The sequence below is a fragment of the Oncorhynchus masou genome, chromosome 31, assembly GCF_036934945.1.
Source record: "Oncorhynchus masou masou isolate Uvic2021 chromosome 31, UVic_Omas_1.1, whole genome shotgun sequence".
Classification (NCBI taxonomy): Eukaryota; Metazoa; Chordata; class Actinopteri; order Salmoniformes; family Salmonidae; genus Oncorhynchus; species Oncorhynchus masou.
Window position 1 is genome coordinate 37,087,343 of NC_088242.1, and position 19,899 is coordinate 37,107,241.

The following is a 19,899-nucleotide window of genomic DNA, read 5'->3' on the forward strand; positions in this document are numbered from 1 at the left end:
ATTTGACCAAGAAGGGGTGTGATAGTTGGCTGCATCAGATGACCTGCTGCAGTTCTTTATTATGAGCCCAAATTGTGAATGCTCACTGTAGCTAAACAGATAAACATGATATAGGCCTGGCCTAGCTTAACTCTCCTTGTGCAAATGTCTTACTTCTGTTGCAGATAGCTGATTAGACTACAGAGGATGACTAATTATTCCAAGGTCCATGTACACCTCGCTAGACTGCTTGTCCCTCTGCCAGTGATGGGCACCTTTCCTTACAAGAAAAGCGAGTGCGACTCAAAACTGAAGGGGAATGGGTCTAAGAAGAGGACATTTGGTATCAATGCTAGGGGTGGCACAATTACCATATAACTGGGTAACCGATAGTTTGGATGAAGACCGCCATGAAAATAAAAGAACTGTTGAAAAGTTTTCCCCAAAAAGTTGTATTTTATTTTTTTGGTGTGGTACAAACAGCTGACTGAAGACGGGACGGCCTGTCATTCATGCGGTTGAGTCCGTTTCTGTCCGAACATGGACTCTCAACAACGTGATTAAAATTGTTTGCTCCTTGCTGAAACAAGCAAACGAGCCCCCCCTCCCCGGTCCCCCCCAATGTAGCAGAAGCACACATAGAATGGGCTTTGACATGTCTGTGGTTTTCCTGCAAAATGTGGCTACTTTGAAAATAATACCACGTGTGAAAATTGATTGGTTGCAGGGTATTGGGATACTTCTAAATATCACCGCGGCCAACATGGCAACAAAAAAAAACTATTCATTTCACTAATCCCACTGATAAGGGAGGGGCGTGTGTGTTTGTTGAGATAGCGTAGCTGAGTGAGAGGAGAGCAGTGGCATAACGTGGGAAAGTCTTGACAAGCAATGGTGTAGTGGAGGTTCTTACATAAGGATCCTCAAAGTCAATCTTAAATGAATCATTGTTTATTGTCAGTGCGTTGGGAGAGATTCCAACCAACTCAATTCACCATAGTACACATGTCAATTGGGAGCTCTCCCTGGGCAGTCCCAGTAGTTGTCTTTATATACAGCTATACACAGACAAGTTATATTTGCGTGATTTAGCATAATTAGTGAAATATTACTGTTTTGTTTAATTTATGTGACAGACCAATACCTCACGAGGCTTCTTCTCTCTAAGCTGAGACGTTGAAACTGAGATCTTTTGTTCGTTCTCAAAACAAGGTCTGGGCGTACTGCCAAATTGCAGCTACTGACAGTGAGGAATTGTACAGTCAGCCTCTTGCATGAACACAGAAATTGGTTTATAGAACAGCACTTGAATAGAACACAGAAATGAGTTGTAAGAAAATAACAAACATTCAAATTCCCTTAGAGGATAAACGATAACACTTTACCCACCTTTTGCCCCCAAACAATGCATTGAAAGAATAACTTTTTCACTGTGACCAGCAATCGATCGGAGTTGTACAATGAACTAACAGCATTAGCTAGCTACATTCTCTATCATGTGGCAACTCCTCTCTTGCTGTGCTACATTTTTTCAGGCCATGTGGACGGGTTTTAAGGGACAGGAAATTTTAAGAGTTATCTGGTAACCCTGTTATAGGTACACTCTCAATTTCCTCAAGTCCACCCATTATGCCGTCATTAACTTTAATGGGGACACTCATTCTATTTCAATGGCAGCACATGCAGTCAGCAGAGGAGTTTTTCTTTGCTAATCGAATGCTTATTACGGTGACCGGGGTGAACATCCAAAGATCCATGACTCTCTCAGCCCAAATCAATACAGTTATGCATGAGTAAAGATGGCGCTGCAGTGGATAGCAGCTATTTTGTGTATTTTTTTGTATTTTATTCTGATCTTTTGTACGTACGGTGCATTCGGAAACTATTCAGAACCCTTAACTTTTTGCTACGTTAGTGTTATTCTGAAACATTTTCCCCTCATCAATCTACACACCCCATAATGACAAAGCAAAAACAGGTTTTTAGACATTTTTGAAAATGTATTAAAAGAACTGAAATATAAAATGTACATATGTTTTCAGACCCTTTACTCAGTACTTTTGAAGCACCTTTTGGCAGCGATTACAGCCTCAAGTCTTTTTGGATATGACGTTACAAGCTTGGTGCGCCTGTATTTGGGGAGTTTCTCCCATTATTCTCTGCAGATCCTCTCAAGCTCTTAGGTTGGATGGGGAGCGTTGCTGCACAGCTATTTTCAGGTCTCTCCAGATATGTTCGATTGGGTTCTAGACTGGGCTCTGGCTAGGCCTCTCAAGGACATTGAGACCCTTCCCGAAGCCACTCTTGCGTTGTCTTGGCTGTGCGCTTAGGGTTGTTGTACTGTTGGAAGGGGAACCTTTGCCCCAGTCTGAGAACCTGCTCCAGAGCGCTCAGGACTTCATCAAAGATCTCTATGAACTTTGTGTCCGTCTGGCCACTCTACCATAAAGTCATAATTGGTGAACTGCTGTAGAGATGGTTGTCTTTCTGGAAGGTTCTCCCGTCTCCACAGAGGAAATCTGGAGCTCTGTCAGGAGTTCTTGTTCACCTCCCTGACCAAGGCCCTTCTCCCCGATTGCTCAGTTTGACCGGGCGGCCAGATCTGTGCCTCAACAGAATCCTGTCTCGGGGCTCTACGGACAATTTCTTTGACATAATTGCTCTGGAAGTTCTGCTTACTCCGGGCCTGACCCTAATCCCATGTACTCGAAAAGGAAGCGACGTTGCAAGAGAGGCAGCCGAGCTGGCATCCTGATGAGACTACGTTTGTGAGCAAATAAACTGCCTGTACCTCCTGTTCTGTTGGCGAACAGTTCCTAATGAACACACTGGACATGCTCCGCTCCAGACTATCCTGTCAACGGGACCGATAGGAGTCGTGGCGGAACAAGGACATGGATAATATACTGTGCCTTCCAAAAGTATTCACCCCCTTGGCATTTTTCCTATTTTGTTCCATTACAACCTGTAATTTAAATACATTTTATGTTATGGACATAAAATAATCAAAATTGGTGAAGAATTTCTTTTTTTTTTTACTTGTTTAAAAATGTAAATAACTATGGAAAAGTGATGCGTGCATATGTATTCACTCCCTTTGCTATGAAGCTCCTAAATAAGATCTGGTGCAACAAATTACCTTCAGAAGTCACATAATTAGTTACATTGCACACAGGTGGACTTTGGAAAGGGCCTGTAAGCATCTCATTGTTAGTCTACACATGTTAACAAAGCATGTGGCAAAAAATGTGCAATCTACTTATATTGCAAACCTTTCTGTCACTGTCCCCGTTTTTAATCATTTCACCTTTTTTGGAATTAGGCTAACTGAAACCAATAGAGAGACTTGAGAGCCTAAAATCGTGTACCATGACTGTAAATGTACCTGTTCTGGTCTAATTGTTAAGTGAACACTTTATTTGCAAACCAAAGGCTGTCTACCTATTCACGGGGCACAGGTTCACCCACTGAACGTTTTCCTTTCCTTAGCTCATATTTTTCGAGGGTCTATTGCTTGTTTATTTTGCTACGCTCTAGCTGATGGGAATTTCCATCCATTGAATTGGCTTCTTGGCTGAAACAATGCATCTTTCACAGTGTAATGTCGCCATGTTTCCCACCACCCTATGTGGCGCGTGTTAAAATAAGCCTCTACAAATACGTAACAAAGGCGGAAGCCCATCATACCCAGTGGTAATTGTTCTGTGTCCTCTTCTCCTACCAGAACAGTTTGCACTTGAATTTCAATTCCATTCCTACTCACAAAGACCATTTATTTTTCTCCCCCTCAAGTGCCTGAATTGTGCCCATTGGCTGACAGCCCTCCGTTTCATATGTCGACAATAGTTTTGACAAAGACCTTTTTGTTGCCGCTGCTGGATGTCACATATGTACAATTACTGATAATGGTTGTGGCATGCTAAGAAACGTCCTTGACGGTGTCTTGGCCAAGCCTTCAGCATTCACGCGAGAATCAAATGGATGATGTGTTTTTGTTTTGCTTCGTTTCCGTCTGGAAAAACTTGGGATTGAGTTTTGAATAAGAATACAATACAATGTAATGCAAGGTCTAGTTCCATTAAACATAAATGTTGTTTTTTTTCCCTTGTTTTTTTTCTCCTTCCTTAAGAGTCTTTATGGAAAGCTGAAGGCCTGTCAGTCACTAGCGATTAAATATTGAGCAGAGATGAAGAGGCTCTCCGAGCTCCAACTTTTTTTGCTTTGCCGCTGCATTTTCCAAAACTACTCGTCCGCCCGTCGGTCTGCGGTACTCATAGTAAATTGCCATGTATATTTCAGGCTCCTCTTTGCCATGTACAGTGGGTGGCGCGGTCTATACCTTATCTTGTGGAGAATCGCCTCTGGCTGTTTACTTGTAGGCTGTGAGGTTGTACATATGTTTTAAAAATGGATTTGATGACTGGCAAAGGGCAGTGCAGACCCATAGGGCAAACCATTTTTTTTTTAAATCTTCACTTGGTTTTCACACTGTTATGTTCCATCACTGATAGGCTAGCCTTGTGGATTGCTTTTGAGCTGGAAGTTCTTTGGAAGTCTGAGCTCCACTTTTCAATTATTGAAAATATGGCCAATTTAGGTCTAGCCTATTTAACAAACTTTGTTACCACAGCAGGCCCGGGTCTTTATAATGATCCTTGACTTCTTAGATGTTGGTTTCAAATCTGGGCAATCAAAGTATCAGTTTACTTTTGAAAAAGCAAATATATGTCCGGAATGGAGAATATTAGGAATATTTAACTGCTGCTGTTGTGGATGGGCGCGAGTTCTCGATTCAAGATTTGTATTAGATTGCTCGAAATGTACAAATGCAACTATTGAGCAGGTTACATTTTATAAGCACTGACCGAATGTGAAACACTAAGATTTTGTTTGTGGAGTTTGTCAAATGCAGTGGAAATATTTAGTTTTCAGTTGTGTATCAGAACCAGTAATTGGAAAAAAACAAAAGCATTCAGCAAACTTTTTCTGTCTTCAGACCCGTTTCACGCTAACATGCGAGTTATCAAAATTATTTTATGTAGCATGTACTCGAACATAGAAATTATGTCTAATGCCCATCTCTATTTGCTACACAACAGAATTAGTTCAGCCAGAATTTTAAGATCACACAATAATTTACAAGGTTCCACATTAAACTCTTGAGGCCAAATGAGCTTCAAGTAATGATGTGCAATAGATGCCACCAGGTGAGCATGGAGCATTTTAGTAATTCATTTGAGTAATTCTTAGTGGGACTCAAAGTTAGAAAATTTGGCAACCTAGTAAAGCTGACACCTCCTTTTCTTTTTTGAGTTGGCAAGAGGTGTCTCGTTGCTCCTCTATGAAAGCCAACAAAGGCCTTTTACACGTGGATAAACAAGAGACATCTAATGTGGATCGGCGTGTGGAGAGAATGTGTAAATATATCTTCAAATGCATTCTGGTGTGTTGTTATCTCTCCCCCCGTTGCGGGGGAGTTGGGTTGTCATAAAGCACTGCTCCTCTGTCGCTTGATCAATATGTTGCTACTGTTTCCCTTTCAGAGGAGAAGACACAGCTGGTTCTAAATGTCGACAAACAGCTTGAAGAAGTCAGAGAATTGGTACGTCTTTGATCAATAATTTCCGCTCTTCCCATTTTCTAAATAATGAATTTGGAAAAGGAAACGAGACAATTTCACTGGCGAACGCAGACAATGACACCTGTGTAATCCTAACGGTGACTTGACACACAAGCACTTCACGTGGCGGATGGCTGCTCAGCGTGATAATGGCGTGATCACATTAATGATAATTCGCTTTTAAGTGACATACCGGTGACACATTTCAAGCAGTTATTTGGAAGGAGTCTTCACGTCATGTTTAAAAATATGAAGGAAGTGAACTAACGTGTAAATTCTAGACGTAGTTGTGTTATTATGTCATCTTGATTAGGCTTCTCCAAATTCACCTCAGAAAGTCTTGTCTCCGTGTACCTCTAATGTACTCTCTATTTAAAATGAAGGGCTTTCAAATGGATTGTATCATATTTATTTGCCAAACTGCCTTTCTGTCATAACTTTTTTTAATCATTGATGAATGACACGAAGAGGAGCAGTCAATGTTTCAACAAATCAATTCTGAAACAGATTAAAGTTAAGGCTGCTGAAGTATCTCATGTTAAGATGTTTTACAGGCGTCGATTTTAGTTTAAATCTTCAGAATCTCTTGATGTTGATCAAAAGACTCTTGTGCAACAATATGTTTGGAATAATTTCATTACATCGTGTGTGTTTGTGTGTGTGTGTAAATATAAATCCATTTCAACCCTCATTTAATTCACAGTGTAGTCACTACATACTAAACATACATACTCAACAGTATAGTGTGTGTGGTAAGTTCAGTTTAACAAGTCTCGTATTGTACATTTTGTTTTGACATATTTCCAGAATAATGATAGAATAATTACACAGTTTACATCTACATTGTTGTAGCCATTTTAGCCAATATAATGTCTGTTTTTAAATCATTTAAATGGTGAAATAAGTAGTTGATTGCTGGACCTAGATGGAGCAGATGGATCTGGAGGTGCGTGAGATCCCCATCCAGAGCAGAGGCATATACCAGAGCAGACTGAAGAGCTACAAGGGGGAGATGGAGAAGCTGGAGAAAGACTTTGTGAGTACCCCACCTTACTGTAATACCTCATTCATCTTGGTATATAGCTACGCATACACACACAGTCTATACGAGTGCATGATGCCCTGTGGTATCCATAACGCATATCCCAATTTACATGTTTAGTCTTCCCTCCAGCTGTAGAATAGGGTTAGTGATGCACTACATGACCAAAAGTATGTGGACACCTTAAATTCCGAAATCATGGGCATTAATATAGAGTTGGTCCCCCCTTTGCTGCTGTAACATCCTCCACTCTTCTGGGAAGGATTTCCACTAGATGTTGGAATATTGCTGCGGGGACTTGTTTTCATTCAGCCACAAGAGCATTAGTGAGGGTGGGCACTAATGTTGGGCGATTAGGCCTGGCTCGCAGTCGACATTCCAATTCATCCCAAAAGTGTTCGATGGGGGTGAGGTCAGGGCTCTGTGCATGCCAGTCAAGTTCTTCCACACCGATCTCGACAAACCGTTTCTTTATGGACCTCGCTTTGTGCACAGGGGCATTGTCACGCTGAAACATGAAAGGGCCTTGCCCAAACTGTTGCCACAAAGTTGGAAGCAGCGAATCGTCTGGAATGACATTGCGCATGATGATCTTAGGCTTGTGTGCACCTGGTCGGCTATGGAAACCCATTTCATGAAGCTCCCGACTAACAGTTATTGTGCTGATATTGCTTCCAGAGGCAGTTTGAACTCGGTCGTGAGTGTTTCAACCAAGGACATACTATTTTTATTCACTAGGTGCTTCAGCACTCGGCGGTCCCATTCCGTGAGCTTGTGTGGCCTACCACTTCGCGGCTGAGCCATTGTTGCTCCTAGATGTTTCCACTTCACAATAATGGCACTTACAGTTGACCGGGGCAGCTATAGCAGGGCAGAAATTTGCCAAATTGTAACATGTACCCATAAAACTTCAATTAATATCCCAGGTTCTTATTTGCTTCAATCAATGAACACAACCAGGGTATATTAGAGACAGGATTCTATTTAAGCCAGGTGTCTATTTCCTTAATGTACACAATTTTACTCAATAAGATGTTCAATATACTACACTGTTTATAATGACCAGTATAAACATTTATGATAACAAATCCTCACAGATCAGACTTGCAAAGACTCACCCCAGTACCGATACTTGCGCACTCATCTTCTGCACATCTATCACCCCCGTGTTTAATTTTCCATACTGTAATAATTTTGCCATATTGGCCTATTTATTGCCTGATTTCCCCCCCCCACTTATCCTACCTCATCACTTTATATAGACTTTTTCTAATGTATTATTGACTGTTTGTTTATTCCATGTGTAACTCTGTGTCGCACTGCTTTGCTTTATCATGGACACGTCGCAGTTGTAAATGAGAACTTGTTCTCAACTAGTCTACCTGGTTAAATAACGGTGAAAAAAAAAGATTACGTTGCCTATCATTCGCTTCAGCTCTATTCTCTCACTAGTTGCGCCTCCTTGCGCCTTGTACCCCCCCCCCCTCTCAGTTGCAGATAGACTGTGTTCGATGTTGCACAAACTAATAGCGTGTTTCAATATAATCTGATAGCTAAATATGCTAACGAGCGCAAACGAAATTACAAATATAGGTAGTGGCTACCGAAATGTCATTTTTGGTGAGTTTGGATGAGAGATATGCAAATGAACAGTTTTGACGCATGCCTGTCTGTTTTGACGCATGTGTACATGCTGCGTCTGTGTGGAGTCGCTAGGGCAATGTTCCTGCTTGCTTTGCTCAGAGAATAGGGGTGAGGAGCAGACAGGCAAGAACGGAGAGGATAAAAAAATGAATGCAAGGAAATCAAGATGGCAGCTGTACATAACTCATCCAAAGCACTTTGACTTCTTAAATACGTCAGATAGCTATGATGCCCCATCATCTCCTTATTAATTCAACCACTTATGTAGTTAACTAGCAAGTTAAACCAATTGCACAGCTGGACTCACAAGCTCCGGCTTTCTACCATAATGCTTTTTAGAAATAAACACGTGACTGTTTCAACTGTTCTGGGAAAATACGATAAGCTTCATAATGTACACTGAGCAAAACATATAAATGCATGTAAAGTGTTGTTCCAATGTTTCATGACCTGAAATAAATGATACCAGAAAGCTTATTTCTCTCAAATTTTGTGCACAAATGTGTTTATATCCCTGTTCGTAACCATTTCTCCTATGCCAAGACAAACCATCCACCTGACAGGTGTAGCATATTAAGAAGCTGACTAAACGGCATAATCATGACACAAGTGCACATTGTGCTGGGGACAATAGAAGGCCACTCTAAAATGTGCAGTTTTGTCCCACAACACAATGCCATAGATGTCAAGTTTTGAGGAAGCATTCAATTGGCATGCTGACTGCAGGAATGTCCCACAGAACTCTTGCCTGATAATTGAATGGTCATTTCGCCACTATACGCCGCCTCCAACGTTGTTTTTGAGAATATTGTAGTACGCCCAACTGTTGACCATGTGTAACCATGCCATCCTAGGACCACTACATCTGGTTTCTTCATGCGGGATTGTCCCAGTTCTTCCATGGCCTGCATACTCACCAGACATGTCACCCATTGAGCATATTTGGGATGCTCTGGATCGGCAGCGTGTTCCAGTTCCCGCCAATATCCAGCAACTTTGCACAACCTTTGAAGGGAAGTGGGACAACATGCCACACGCCACAATCAAAAGCCTGATAAACTCTAGGTGAAGGAGATGTTGTGTAGCATGGTGGTCACCAGATACTATCCACATTATCCACATTTCTACTTAATATATATATATATATTATCTATGACCAACAGATGCATATCTGAAATGTGACATGTGAAATCCATTGATTAGGGTTCTAATTAATTAATTTCAATTGACTGATTTCCATATATGAACTGTAACTCACTCAGTAAAATCTTTGAAATTGTTGCATGTTGCGTTTTCTATTTTAAACCAGTTCATTCAGACCCGTTGTTTGTTTGAAACAGGTGTTTATTTGCACAAATGTGTGCCGATGCCCGGCTATCAAAAGGGACAGGTGGCTATTTGAGACATTTAATTGAAGTTTATAGTGTGTGTGTTTGTACAGGAAGTGAATTCAGGAACTTGCACATTCATTATAAACAGGCCAAGTTGTGAGCATACTTACACCTTCTCACAAACGCTCACACTTTCTCAAACAGACACACGCGCACTCGTTCACAAACACCACACTCGGACTGAAACTGAAGGTCAATGGCGTGTCCACTGTGGATCTTTTTCTTTTTTTCTCTCTTTTCTCCGCTCTCTCCGTTTTTGAAAGCCCAAGTATCATCCGTAGAGAGCAGGCTTGTGTCGATGCTACAGAACATGGCCTTGTTTAGTAATTCATAAACCGCAACCTGTCTGTCTCGAACCCCACCCGACACATATGAAACCTTTAATGAGGAGCCAAGTGTTTTAACTTGAACTCATATTTTAGGCTCCCTGTTTTACTTTCTGACATTACTCCCATTAGATGCAAGTATTGTATGAGGGTGCCCTCTTGGCCCCCTAAATCAAGGTTAAGATCCGCAGGTTTACATTTGGGGATTGTGTTGCTTTGTGTACGGTTCTTCCGAACGCCCTCAGCTTCCTTGTGGTTTCATTTAACTGTGCAACTTCTGTCCGGGATCGTTCCCCTTCATACTTGTGAGGATATTTAGCCTTTCATTTTCCAAGAGGTGGATTTCAAATGTGAAACTGAACAGGAGGTGTATGCGATATCAATTGCTTCTTGGTAAAAGCACCTACCAAACACGGTCCGAAGTATTAAACAAACAAGCACGCAAAACTGAGAAATATCAGGTGCAAGTGATCTGTTGCTCCTGCTTCTGAAAGTCTGGTCGCTCTCAGATCACAGAAGAGATCTCCAGTCTTTTGAGAGGGCTCGCTTTCCTCGCCGTGGGCATTTTAATTGGCTGATGATTAATCTTTAGCTTCTCTCTCGACACTAGCCGTGGTTAATTATCAAGCAATTAGCACCTGCTGTGTCGGATATTACGGCTAATTCGCATTCCTCACAGTTTTTGTTGTCTGTTATGCTCTTTTGAGCGCGTGCTATTAGATGCGAGGACACCCCTTTTTTGTCACCTTTTTTATAGCCAACATTCTCATACGTTAAGTGTGAAGGAGAACAGAGTAAGTCTAGGTCAGTGGATTCCAAATTGTTCTTAGTCACATACCCTTAAGACACAAAATATATAGGCCTATTCACATACCCTTCTCACAAAAAAAGATGTGTGTGAAACAACAATACTACAGTAAAGGTTGGTTTGACAGTGGAGTCCGATTTAAGGGTGGCCTTACACCCAGCGCAACATTGTGTCATTTATGTTCTGTTTTTAATAATTGTGGATGAACTCGATCAAACCCATTCCTAGTATTGCTTTTCAACTTTGTGCACTTACTATTGGAGAACTGTGTCCTCCCCAGCCTGTTTGAAACCCTGTTCTGTTGATAAAATAGTCTGCTCTAAAAGTTCTTTTTTGGGGGGGTGGTGCATTTGTAGCAGGATATCTCACTTTCACTCAGGCTCCATTTCTAGTTCCCGCTAAAGCTGATGAGTTCTCCCAAAGCTGGTGCTCCCACTTCAGATAAGCACAGGACACCCAGCTCTAAAGGATGCCAGCCTGCGAAAAAAAGGCCATCTCCTCTCTTTTTCGTAAAAAAAGCAGTCTTTGTTGTGCTTCCCCTGGAAATAAAGGCCTCAACCTCTTCTCCCACTACTGGCTCCCTAGGGTGTCTTCCCCCTTAACCCCCCCCCTCTCTCATCCTCTCATTCGCCTGCGGTTTGAAGTGTTCACGCCACCAGCGCGCCAGATTGAGCCCTGTTCTTTTATGCCAGACTGGGGAAAGCCTGACCTCAACCTGGCCATTTTTCCAGACGGATGCTAAAAACAAAAAGAGCACACGTTATCAGGCGGACATCCCGGAGGTGCATTTGCAATTTGTTTGCTGGTTGACAGCTTCATTTTGTTAATAGAGAGACAAGGGGTCTTAAAAGCCAGAGGACCCCTGCAGATGGGCCTTGCATCAGCCAAAGGGGATGCTGGCACAACCAACACCCCCCCCCCCCACACAACACAGACAAAAAAAACTAAGGAGAAAAACTGTTTGATAGAGGAGATGCGTTTAAGTCGGGGAAAGCAGAATGCCATGCCTCTTAGCGATGCCTTTGATCAAGCAGAAGAGAGGCCTAATGGAGGCTTAATTTAATGAAACCTATTGGGTAAACAGACCCTCCATCTTCAAAGGTACCGCCAAAGTTTTTTTCCACCATCGGGAGGCTCGGTCCACAGACATCTGAGTCCCTCTAAATGCACTCGACATCTATTTTGGCTGAGCTCAGACTGCATGGACTGTAGGTGACAACTGAGAGATGGGCATAATACATTTATAAACCGTAGATATTTGAATGTTGAGCATAGTGTTTTCCCTTAGTGGCTATGATCTAAAATGCCGCAGTGGGTAGCCTATAAGCGGACCAATAGAAAGCTTGACAATGCTTGAGTGCCACATTTACAAGACTTTAGGTTTGAGGATATACATTGAGAATGTAGATTTTAGACCTTTTTGGGGATTTCAGTGTGCCATAGTGTCCAACAAGAACTTACGAGAGGAGCTATCTTCCCTTTTTGCTGACACCAGATGGCGATGTTGCTCAAGGAATTCGGCCCTCGTTGAATTATCTGGTTGAGGTGATACTGATGTTTTTCCTGGATATATGGAGACCTGCTAAACGAGCTGCTTATCACTGTGGTTGCCTCTGACCTTGTCTCTTCTGTGAAACTTGGGAGATGGAAGTCGAGAATAGTTTGTTGACTTGCAGGCCTTATACTTAGAAGTACTTCGGACAGAACTGTGTGTTTGTTTGTGGATGTGTGCGGGTGTATTTCACCCCTTATGAAATTGTCAGTCCAAACTTTGAAAAATGCTATTTCCTGACCTTGGCCGCTTATATTTTCCTAATTTATTTTCTGTTCTTAGAATGTCAGTGCTTTATATTTTGCCTTTTTAATTGTGAAATAAAATGTGTAAGTTATATTACAGTAGTGAAATGGAAGGATTCTGGTTCAAATGGTAGGTGTGGTAAAAGTCATTAAATCTCTTTTGGTTTACAAAATATCAATTTGTAAAGTTGACCTTGGTTGAACAACCGCTGTTAACAATTGTCAATTCCAGAATGAATCACACAATTTTCATACTAGAAAGTGTATTAATTAAGCGTCATAATACTTCACCTGTTTTTGTGAGGAAATAAATTTTGATGTTTGTGCTGCTCTGCAGAGTTTGAACCATCCATAAGTTCAACAGTCCCTTCACGGTGGATTTTACATTGAGGCAAGACAATCTCGTTTTCTCGTCCAGTTTATGGCACTGGTCGAGCGTGACAAACACTTTTTTTTTTAAATTATTATTATTTTTTTTGGCTGAATGGCTTCAAATCTCTCTATCCGGGGAGATAATTCATGTATGTCTGAAGCTTTTACGCAGTCAACCAGCCTTGAAATAATGAACAATTGAATCACCTGATACAGTCAGATGAATGGGATCGTTGCAGAAGAACGCTTTTTATTCCATCTGTGAAACAGCTTTTTTTTCTTCATATTTCACCGTCTCTTAAGTGATTATTAATGACCTTCAAGTGGAAATATTAATAATTCAATGAAAATGTGTTCTATCTTAGGGAAACTATTGAATTGCATACCTATGCAGTGAGCATCTTGGGCCCTTTTGTATATTCTGTAAAGGTCTGTACTGTCCATTGTGTATCAGTGAGCGCATTTCAGGACATCTCGATTGGTGTGATTGGACAGAATCAGGTCTGCCTAAAGTTACCCAGGGCTCTACGCTGATATCTTGTACAAGGAGACATAAGCTATAGGTTTCTTTTACTTCAGTTCCAAACCAAGACAAATTAACTGATCACGGACTGCAGTAAACACCAACCGAGAGCGCACCCGTCCACATCGACAGGGCTGTAGTGGAGCGGGTCTAGAGCGTCAAGTTCCACATCAGTAAGGAATTATCATGGTCCACACACCAAGACAGTTGTGAAGAGGGCACGACAACACCTCTTCCCCCTCAGGAGGCTGAAAAGATTCGACATGCACCCTCAGACCCTCAAAAGGTTCTACAGCTGCACCATTGAGAGCATCCTGACTGGCTGCATCACCGCTTTGTATGGCAACTGCTAGGCATTTGACCGCAAGGTGCTACAGAAGGTAGTGAGTACGGCCCAGTACATCACTGGGGCCGAGCTCCCAATCATCCAGGACCTCTATACCAGGCGGTGTCAGAGGAAGGCCTTAAAAATGTTCAGACTCCAGCCACCCAAGTCATAGACTGTTCTCTTTTGAAACCGCACGACAATCGGTACCGATGCACCACGTCTGGAACCAACAGGACGCTGAACAACCGGGTAGCTATTGGTTAACTATCTGCATTGATTGATTTTGCACTAACTTTGACTCATCACATGTGCTGCCGCTACTGTTTATTATCTATCCTGGTGCCTTGCCACTTTATCCCTGCCGATGTATTAGCTTGTACCCCTGCACATCGATTAGGTAGGTACTGGTACCACATGTATATGGCCAAGTTATCGTTACTCAATTGTGTATTTATTCTTCATGTTATAATTTTTCTATTCTTTTTTTTTTTTCTTATCTGCATTGCTGGGAAGAGCCTGTAAGTAAAGCTTTTCAATGTTAGTCTACACCTGTTGTTTACGAAGCATGTGACGGATAACTTTTGATTTGAATCATAGCAGCACTGAACTGTTTCTCCGAGATCATTCATTATTTTATATATATAAAAATAAAGGGAACACTTAAACAACACAATGTAACTCCAAGTCAATCACACTTCTGTGAAATCAAACTGTCCACTTAGGAAGCAACCCGACAATAAATTTCACATGCTGTTGTGCAAATGGAATAGACAACAGGTGGAAATTGTAGGCAATTAGCAAGACACCCCCAATAAAGGAGTGGTTCTGCAGGTGGTGACCACAGACCACTTCTCAGTTCCTATGCTTCCTGGCTGATGTTTTGGTCACTTTTGAATGCTGGCGGTGCTTTCACTCTAGTGGTAGCATGAGACGGAGTCTACAATCCACACAAGTGGCTCAGGTAGTGTAGCTCATCCAGGATGGAACATCAATGCGAGCTGTGGCAAGAAGGTTTGCGGTGTCTGTCAGCGTAGTGTCCAGAGCATGGAGGCGCTACCAGGAGACAGGCCAGTACATCAGGAGACGTGGAGGAGGCCGTAGGAGGGCAACAACCCAGCAGCAGGACCGCTACCTCCGCCTTTGTGCATGGAGGAGCACTGCCAGAGCCCTGCCAGAGCCCTGCAAAATGACCTCCAGCAGGCCACAAATGTGCATGTGTCTGCTCAAACGGTCAGAAACAGACTCCATGAGGGTGGTATGAGGGCCCGACGTCCACAGGTGGGGGTTGTGCTTACAGCCCAACACCGTGCAGGACGTTTGGCATTTGCCAGAGAACACCAAGATTGGCAAATTCGCCACTGGCGCCCTGTGCTCTTCACAGATGAAAGCAGATTCACACTGAGCACGTGACAGGCGTGACAGTCTGGAGACGCCGTGGAGAACATCCTCCAGCATGACCGGTTTGGCGGTGGGTCAGTCATGGTGTGGGGTGGCATTTCTTTGGGGGGCCGTACAGCCCTCCATGTGCTCGCCAGAGGTAGCCTGACTGCCATTAAGTACCGAGATGAGATCCTCAGACCCCTTGTGAGACAATGCTAGACCTCATGTGGCTGGAGTGTGTCAGCAGTTCCTGCAAGAGGAAGGCATTGATGCTATGGACTGGCCCGTCCGTTCCCCAGACTTGAATTCAATTGAGCACATCTGGGACATCATGTCTCGCTCCATCCACCAACGCCACATTGCACCACAGACTGTCCAGGAGTTGGCGGATGCTTTAGTCCAGGTCTGGGAGGAGATCCCTCAGGTGACCATCCACCACCTCATCAGGAGCATGCCCAGGCATTGTAGGGAGGTCATACAGGCACGTGGAGGCCACACACACTACTGAGCCTCATTTTGACTTGTTTTAAGGACATTACATCAAAGTTGGATCAGCCTGTAGTGTGTTTTCCACTTTAATTTTGAGTGTGACTCCAAATCCAGACTCCCATGGGTTGTTACATTTGATTTCCATTGATCATTTTTGTGTAATTTTGTTGTCAGCACATTCAACTATGTAAAGAAAAAAAAGTATTTAATAAGAATATTTCATTCATTCAGATCTAGGATGTGTTAATTTCGTGTTCCCTTAATTTTTTGGAACAGTATGTCTATATATACAAAAATATTTTACTGAGTTAGTTCTTATAAGGAACTCAGTTAATTGAAATATATATATTATATATATATATATATATATTCATATATTCATATATTCATTAGGCTGTAATCTATGGAGTTCTCATGACTGAGAATAGATATATGCATCTGTTGGTCACAGATGCCTTAAGAAAAAAAAGTAGGGGCGTGGATCTGAAAACCAGTCAGTATCTGATGTGACCACCATTTTCCTTATGCAGTGCGACATATCATCTTTGCTTCGAGTTGATCAGGCTGTTGATTGTGCGTAGTTGCTGGATATTGGCGGGAACTGGAACACACTGTCGTACATGTCGATTCAGAGCATCCCAAACATGCTCAGTGGGTGATGTTTGGTGAGTATGCAGGCCATTGAAGAACTGTCATTTTCAGCATCCAGGAATTATGTACAGATCCTTGCGACATGGGGCCGTGCATTATCATGCTGAAACATGAGGTGATGGTGGTGGATTAATGGTACGACAATGGGCCTCAGGATCTTGTCACGCTATCACTGTGCATTCAAATTGCCATCGATAAAATGCAATTGCGTTTGTTGTCTGTAGCTTATGCCTGCCCACACCATAACTACACCTCCACCATGGGACCCTCTGCTGATGTCAACCTTGTAAACAAACTGCTTGCTCTCACCATTCCATACGTCTGCCGTCTGCTCGGTCCAGTTGAAACCGGGATTCATCCGTGAAGAGAACACTTTTCCAGTGTGCCAGTGGTGAGCATTTTCCCACTGAAGTCAGTTATGACGCCGAACTGCATTCAGATCAAGACCATGGTGAGGACGACAAGCATGCAAATGAGCTTCCCTAAAATGGTTTCTGACAATTTGTGCAGAAATTATTTGGTCATGCAAACCTATAGTTTTTCTGGGTGGCTGGTCTCAAACGATCCCGCAGGTGAAGAAGCCAGATATGGAGTTCCTGAGCTGGCCTGGTTACTCGTGATCTGCAGTTGAGGCCGGTTGGATGTACTGCCACATACTCTAAAACAACGGAGGCGGCTTATGGTAGAGAAATTAACAAAATGATCTGGCAATAGCTCTCTTGTACATTCCTGCAGTCAGCATGCCAATTGCACACTCCAACTTGAGGCAGCTGTGGCATTGTGTTGTGCGATATAACTGCACAGTTTAGAGTGGCCTTTTTATTTTTCCCCAGCACAAGGTGCACCTGTGTAATGATCATGCTGTTTAATCAACTTCCTGATATGCCACACCTGTCAGGGGGATGGATTATCTTGGCAAAGGAGAAATGCTTACTAACAGGGATGTAAACACATTTGTGCACAACATTTGAGAGAAATACGATTTTTGTGCGTTTGGATATTTCTTGGATCTTTATTCAGCTCATGAAATATAGTACCAACACTTTACATGTTGCGTTTTATATTTTTGTTCAGTGTAAATTTTTAACCCCTTTTTCTCCCAAATTTCGATCTTGGCCTTTGCCTCCCGAGCAGGTTGGGGAGTTGCAGCGAATGAGACAAGTCGTGCGTCCTTCCTAAACATGACCCACCAAACCGCGCTTCATAACACTCACCCACTTAACCCGGAAGCCATCTGCACCAATGTGCCGACGACCAAGGTCAGCCTGCAGACGTTTGAGAACGTTTGAATTCAAGGCAACGAAAGATGTGCAAAAAATATTAAATTAAGTAATACAAATACAGAGCTATATTGTATGCTCACAATTGTTTTACAATTTATATTTTATACTAATACATTTGCTCAGATATATATAATTTGCCCCCCACCCCCCCCAAAAAAGGTAGGGGTCAATTATTGGCACCCCTGTTTTCAATACCTCACCTTGCGAGGATAATGGCATTGAGCCTTTTTCTAAAATGTTGTATGAGATTGGAGAACATATTGGGAGGGATCTTAGACCGTTCCTCCATAAAGAAACTTTTCAGATCCTTGATATCCTTTGTCTGCGCTTATGACCTGCCCTCTTCAATTCAAACCGCATGTTTTCAATTGGGTTCATGTCCGGAGACTGAGATTTTTGATTTTGTGCCCAATTAACAGTTTCTTTGTGAAATGTCAATGTATGCTTGTGGTTGTCTTGCTGGAAGATCCAATGCTGCCAAGTTTCAATCTCCTGGCAGAGGCAACCAGGTTTTTGGCAAATATGTCCCGGTACTGGGTACAGTTCAGTTGACCTTAACCATGGCACCAGGACCAGTGGTATCAAAATAGCCTCATAAAATGAACCATCCACCACCATATGTTACAGTAGGTATGGGGTTATTTTTATGCATATGTATAATAATTTCGACGCAAAACCCACCACTGGTGTGTGTGTGGCCAAAGAGCTCTATTTTCATGTCATACAACAAATATAAATGCCTGGTAAATGGAATTGGAGCTATGGTCAGATGATGTGTGTGTGTGTGTATATATATATATATATGTATTTTAAATTTTACCTTTATTTAACCAGGCAAGTCAGTTAAGAACAAATTCTTATTTTCAATGACGGCCTAGGAACAGTGGGTTAACTGCCTGTTCAGGGGCAGAACGACAGATTTGTACCTTGTGGCCTCGGGGGTTTGAACTTGCAACATTCCGGTTACTAGTCCAACGCTCTAACCACTAGGCTACCCTGCCGCCCCTATATATATATATATATATATAGGGGCGGCAGGGTAGCCTAGTGGTTAGAGCGTATATATATATTGCATCACAAGAGAAAGTTCTTGAAATTAAATCAAAGATTATATAGATAGCTCTTTAGTCACATACCAGTGGTTTTGCGCAAAAAAATATATATACATTTTTGATTTATTTGAAAGAAATTGTGTTTTAATTGACCCAGGCCAATCAGTCAGCTGCTTCCCCTCTCCCAGCCTATAGTTGCTTGATTGAAGTTCCGTCAATTTCTGGTGAATCTTTGATTTAATTTCAAGAACTTTCTCTTGTGATGTACTAGACGTCTTGAGCAAGATTGATGTAAAAAAAAAAAATATATATATATATATATACATACATACAGTTGAAGTCGGAAGTTTACATACACTTAGGTTAGAGTCATTAAAACTTGTTTTTCAACCACTGCACAAATTTATTTTTAGCAAACTATAGTTTTGGCAAGTCTGTTAGGACATCTACTTTGGGGATGTATTTCAAGGCCTACCTTCAAACTCAGTGACTCTTTGAAAGATATCATGGCAAAATCTAAAGAAATCAGCCAATTGTAGACCTCCACAAGTCTGGTTCATCCTTGGGAGCAATTTCCCAATGCCTAAAGGTACGACGTTCATCTGTACAAACAATAGAACGTAAGTATAAACACCATGGGACCATGCAGCCGTCATACCGCTCAGGAAGGAGAGAGATGAATGTACTTTGGTACATAATGTGCAAATAAATCCCAGACCTTGCGAAGATGCTGGAGGAAATAGGTACAAAAGTATCTATATCCACAGTAAAACGAGTCCTATATTGACATAACCTGAAAGGCCGCTCAGCAAGGAAGAAGCCACCGCTCCAAAACTGCCATAAAAAGGTCAGACTACTGTTTGCAACTGCACATGGGGACAAAGATCGTACTTTTTGGAGAAATGTCATCTGGCCTGATGGAACAGAAATATAACTGTTTTGGCCATAATGACCATCGTTAGGTTTGGAGGAAAAAGGGTGAGGCTTGCAAGCCGAAGAACACCATCCCAACCGTGAATCACATTCGTGGCAGCATCATGTTGTGGGGGTGCTTTGCTGCAGGAGGGACTGGTGCACTTCACAAAATAAATGTCGTCATGAGGATTTAAAATGATGAGGCTATATTGAAGCAATATCTCAAGACATCAGTCAGGAAGTTAAAGCTTGGTCGCAAATGGGTCTTCCAAGTGGACAATGACCCCAAGCATACTTCC

The 19,899-nt window shown here is 42.2% G+C and overlaps 1 protein-coding gene across 3 annotated transcripts in view; it reads left to right on the forward strand.

The window, feature by feature from the left end:
* LOC135523900 (vesicle transport through interaction with t-SNAREs homolog 1A-like) overlaps positions 1-19,899 on the forward strand; it is a 170,698-nt gene that overhangs the window by 1,817 nt on the left and 148,982 nt on the right. For all 3 annotated transcript variants that reach the window (XM_064950906.1, XM_064950907.1, XM_064950908.1), the window contains exons 2-3: positions 5,523-5,581; positions 6,525-6,635. In XM_064950906.1, the coding sequence (XP_064806978.1) occupies positions 5,523-5,581; positions 6,525-6,635 (170 nt within the window). The remainder of the gene's footprint in view (positions 1-5,522; positions 5,582-6,524; positions 6,636-19,899) is intronic.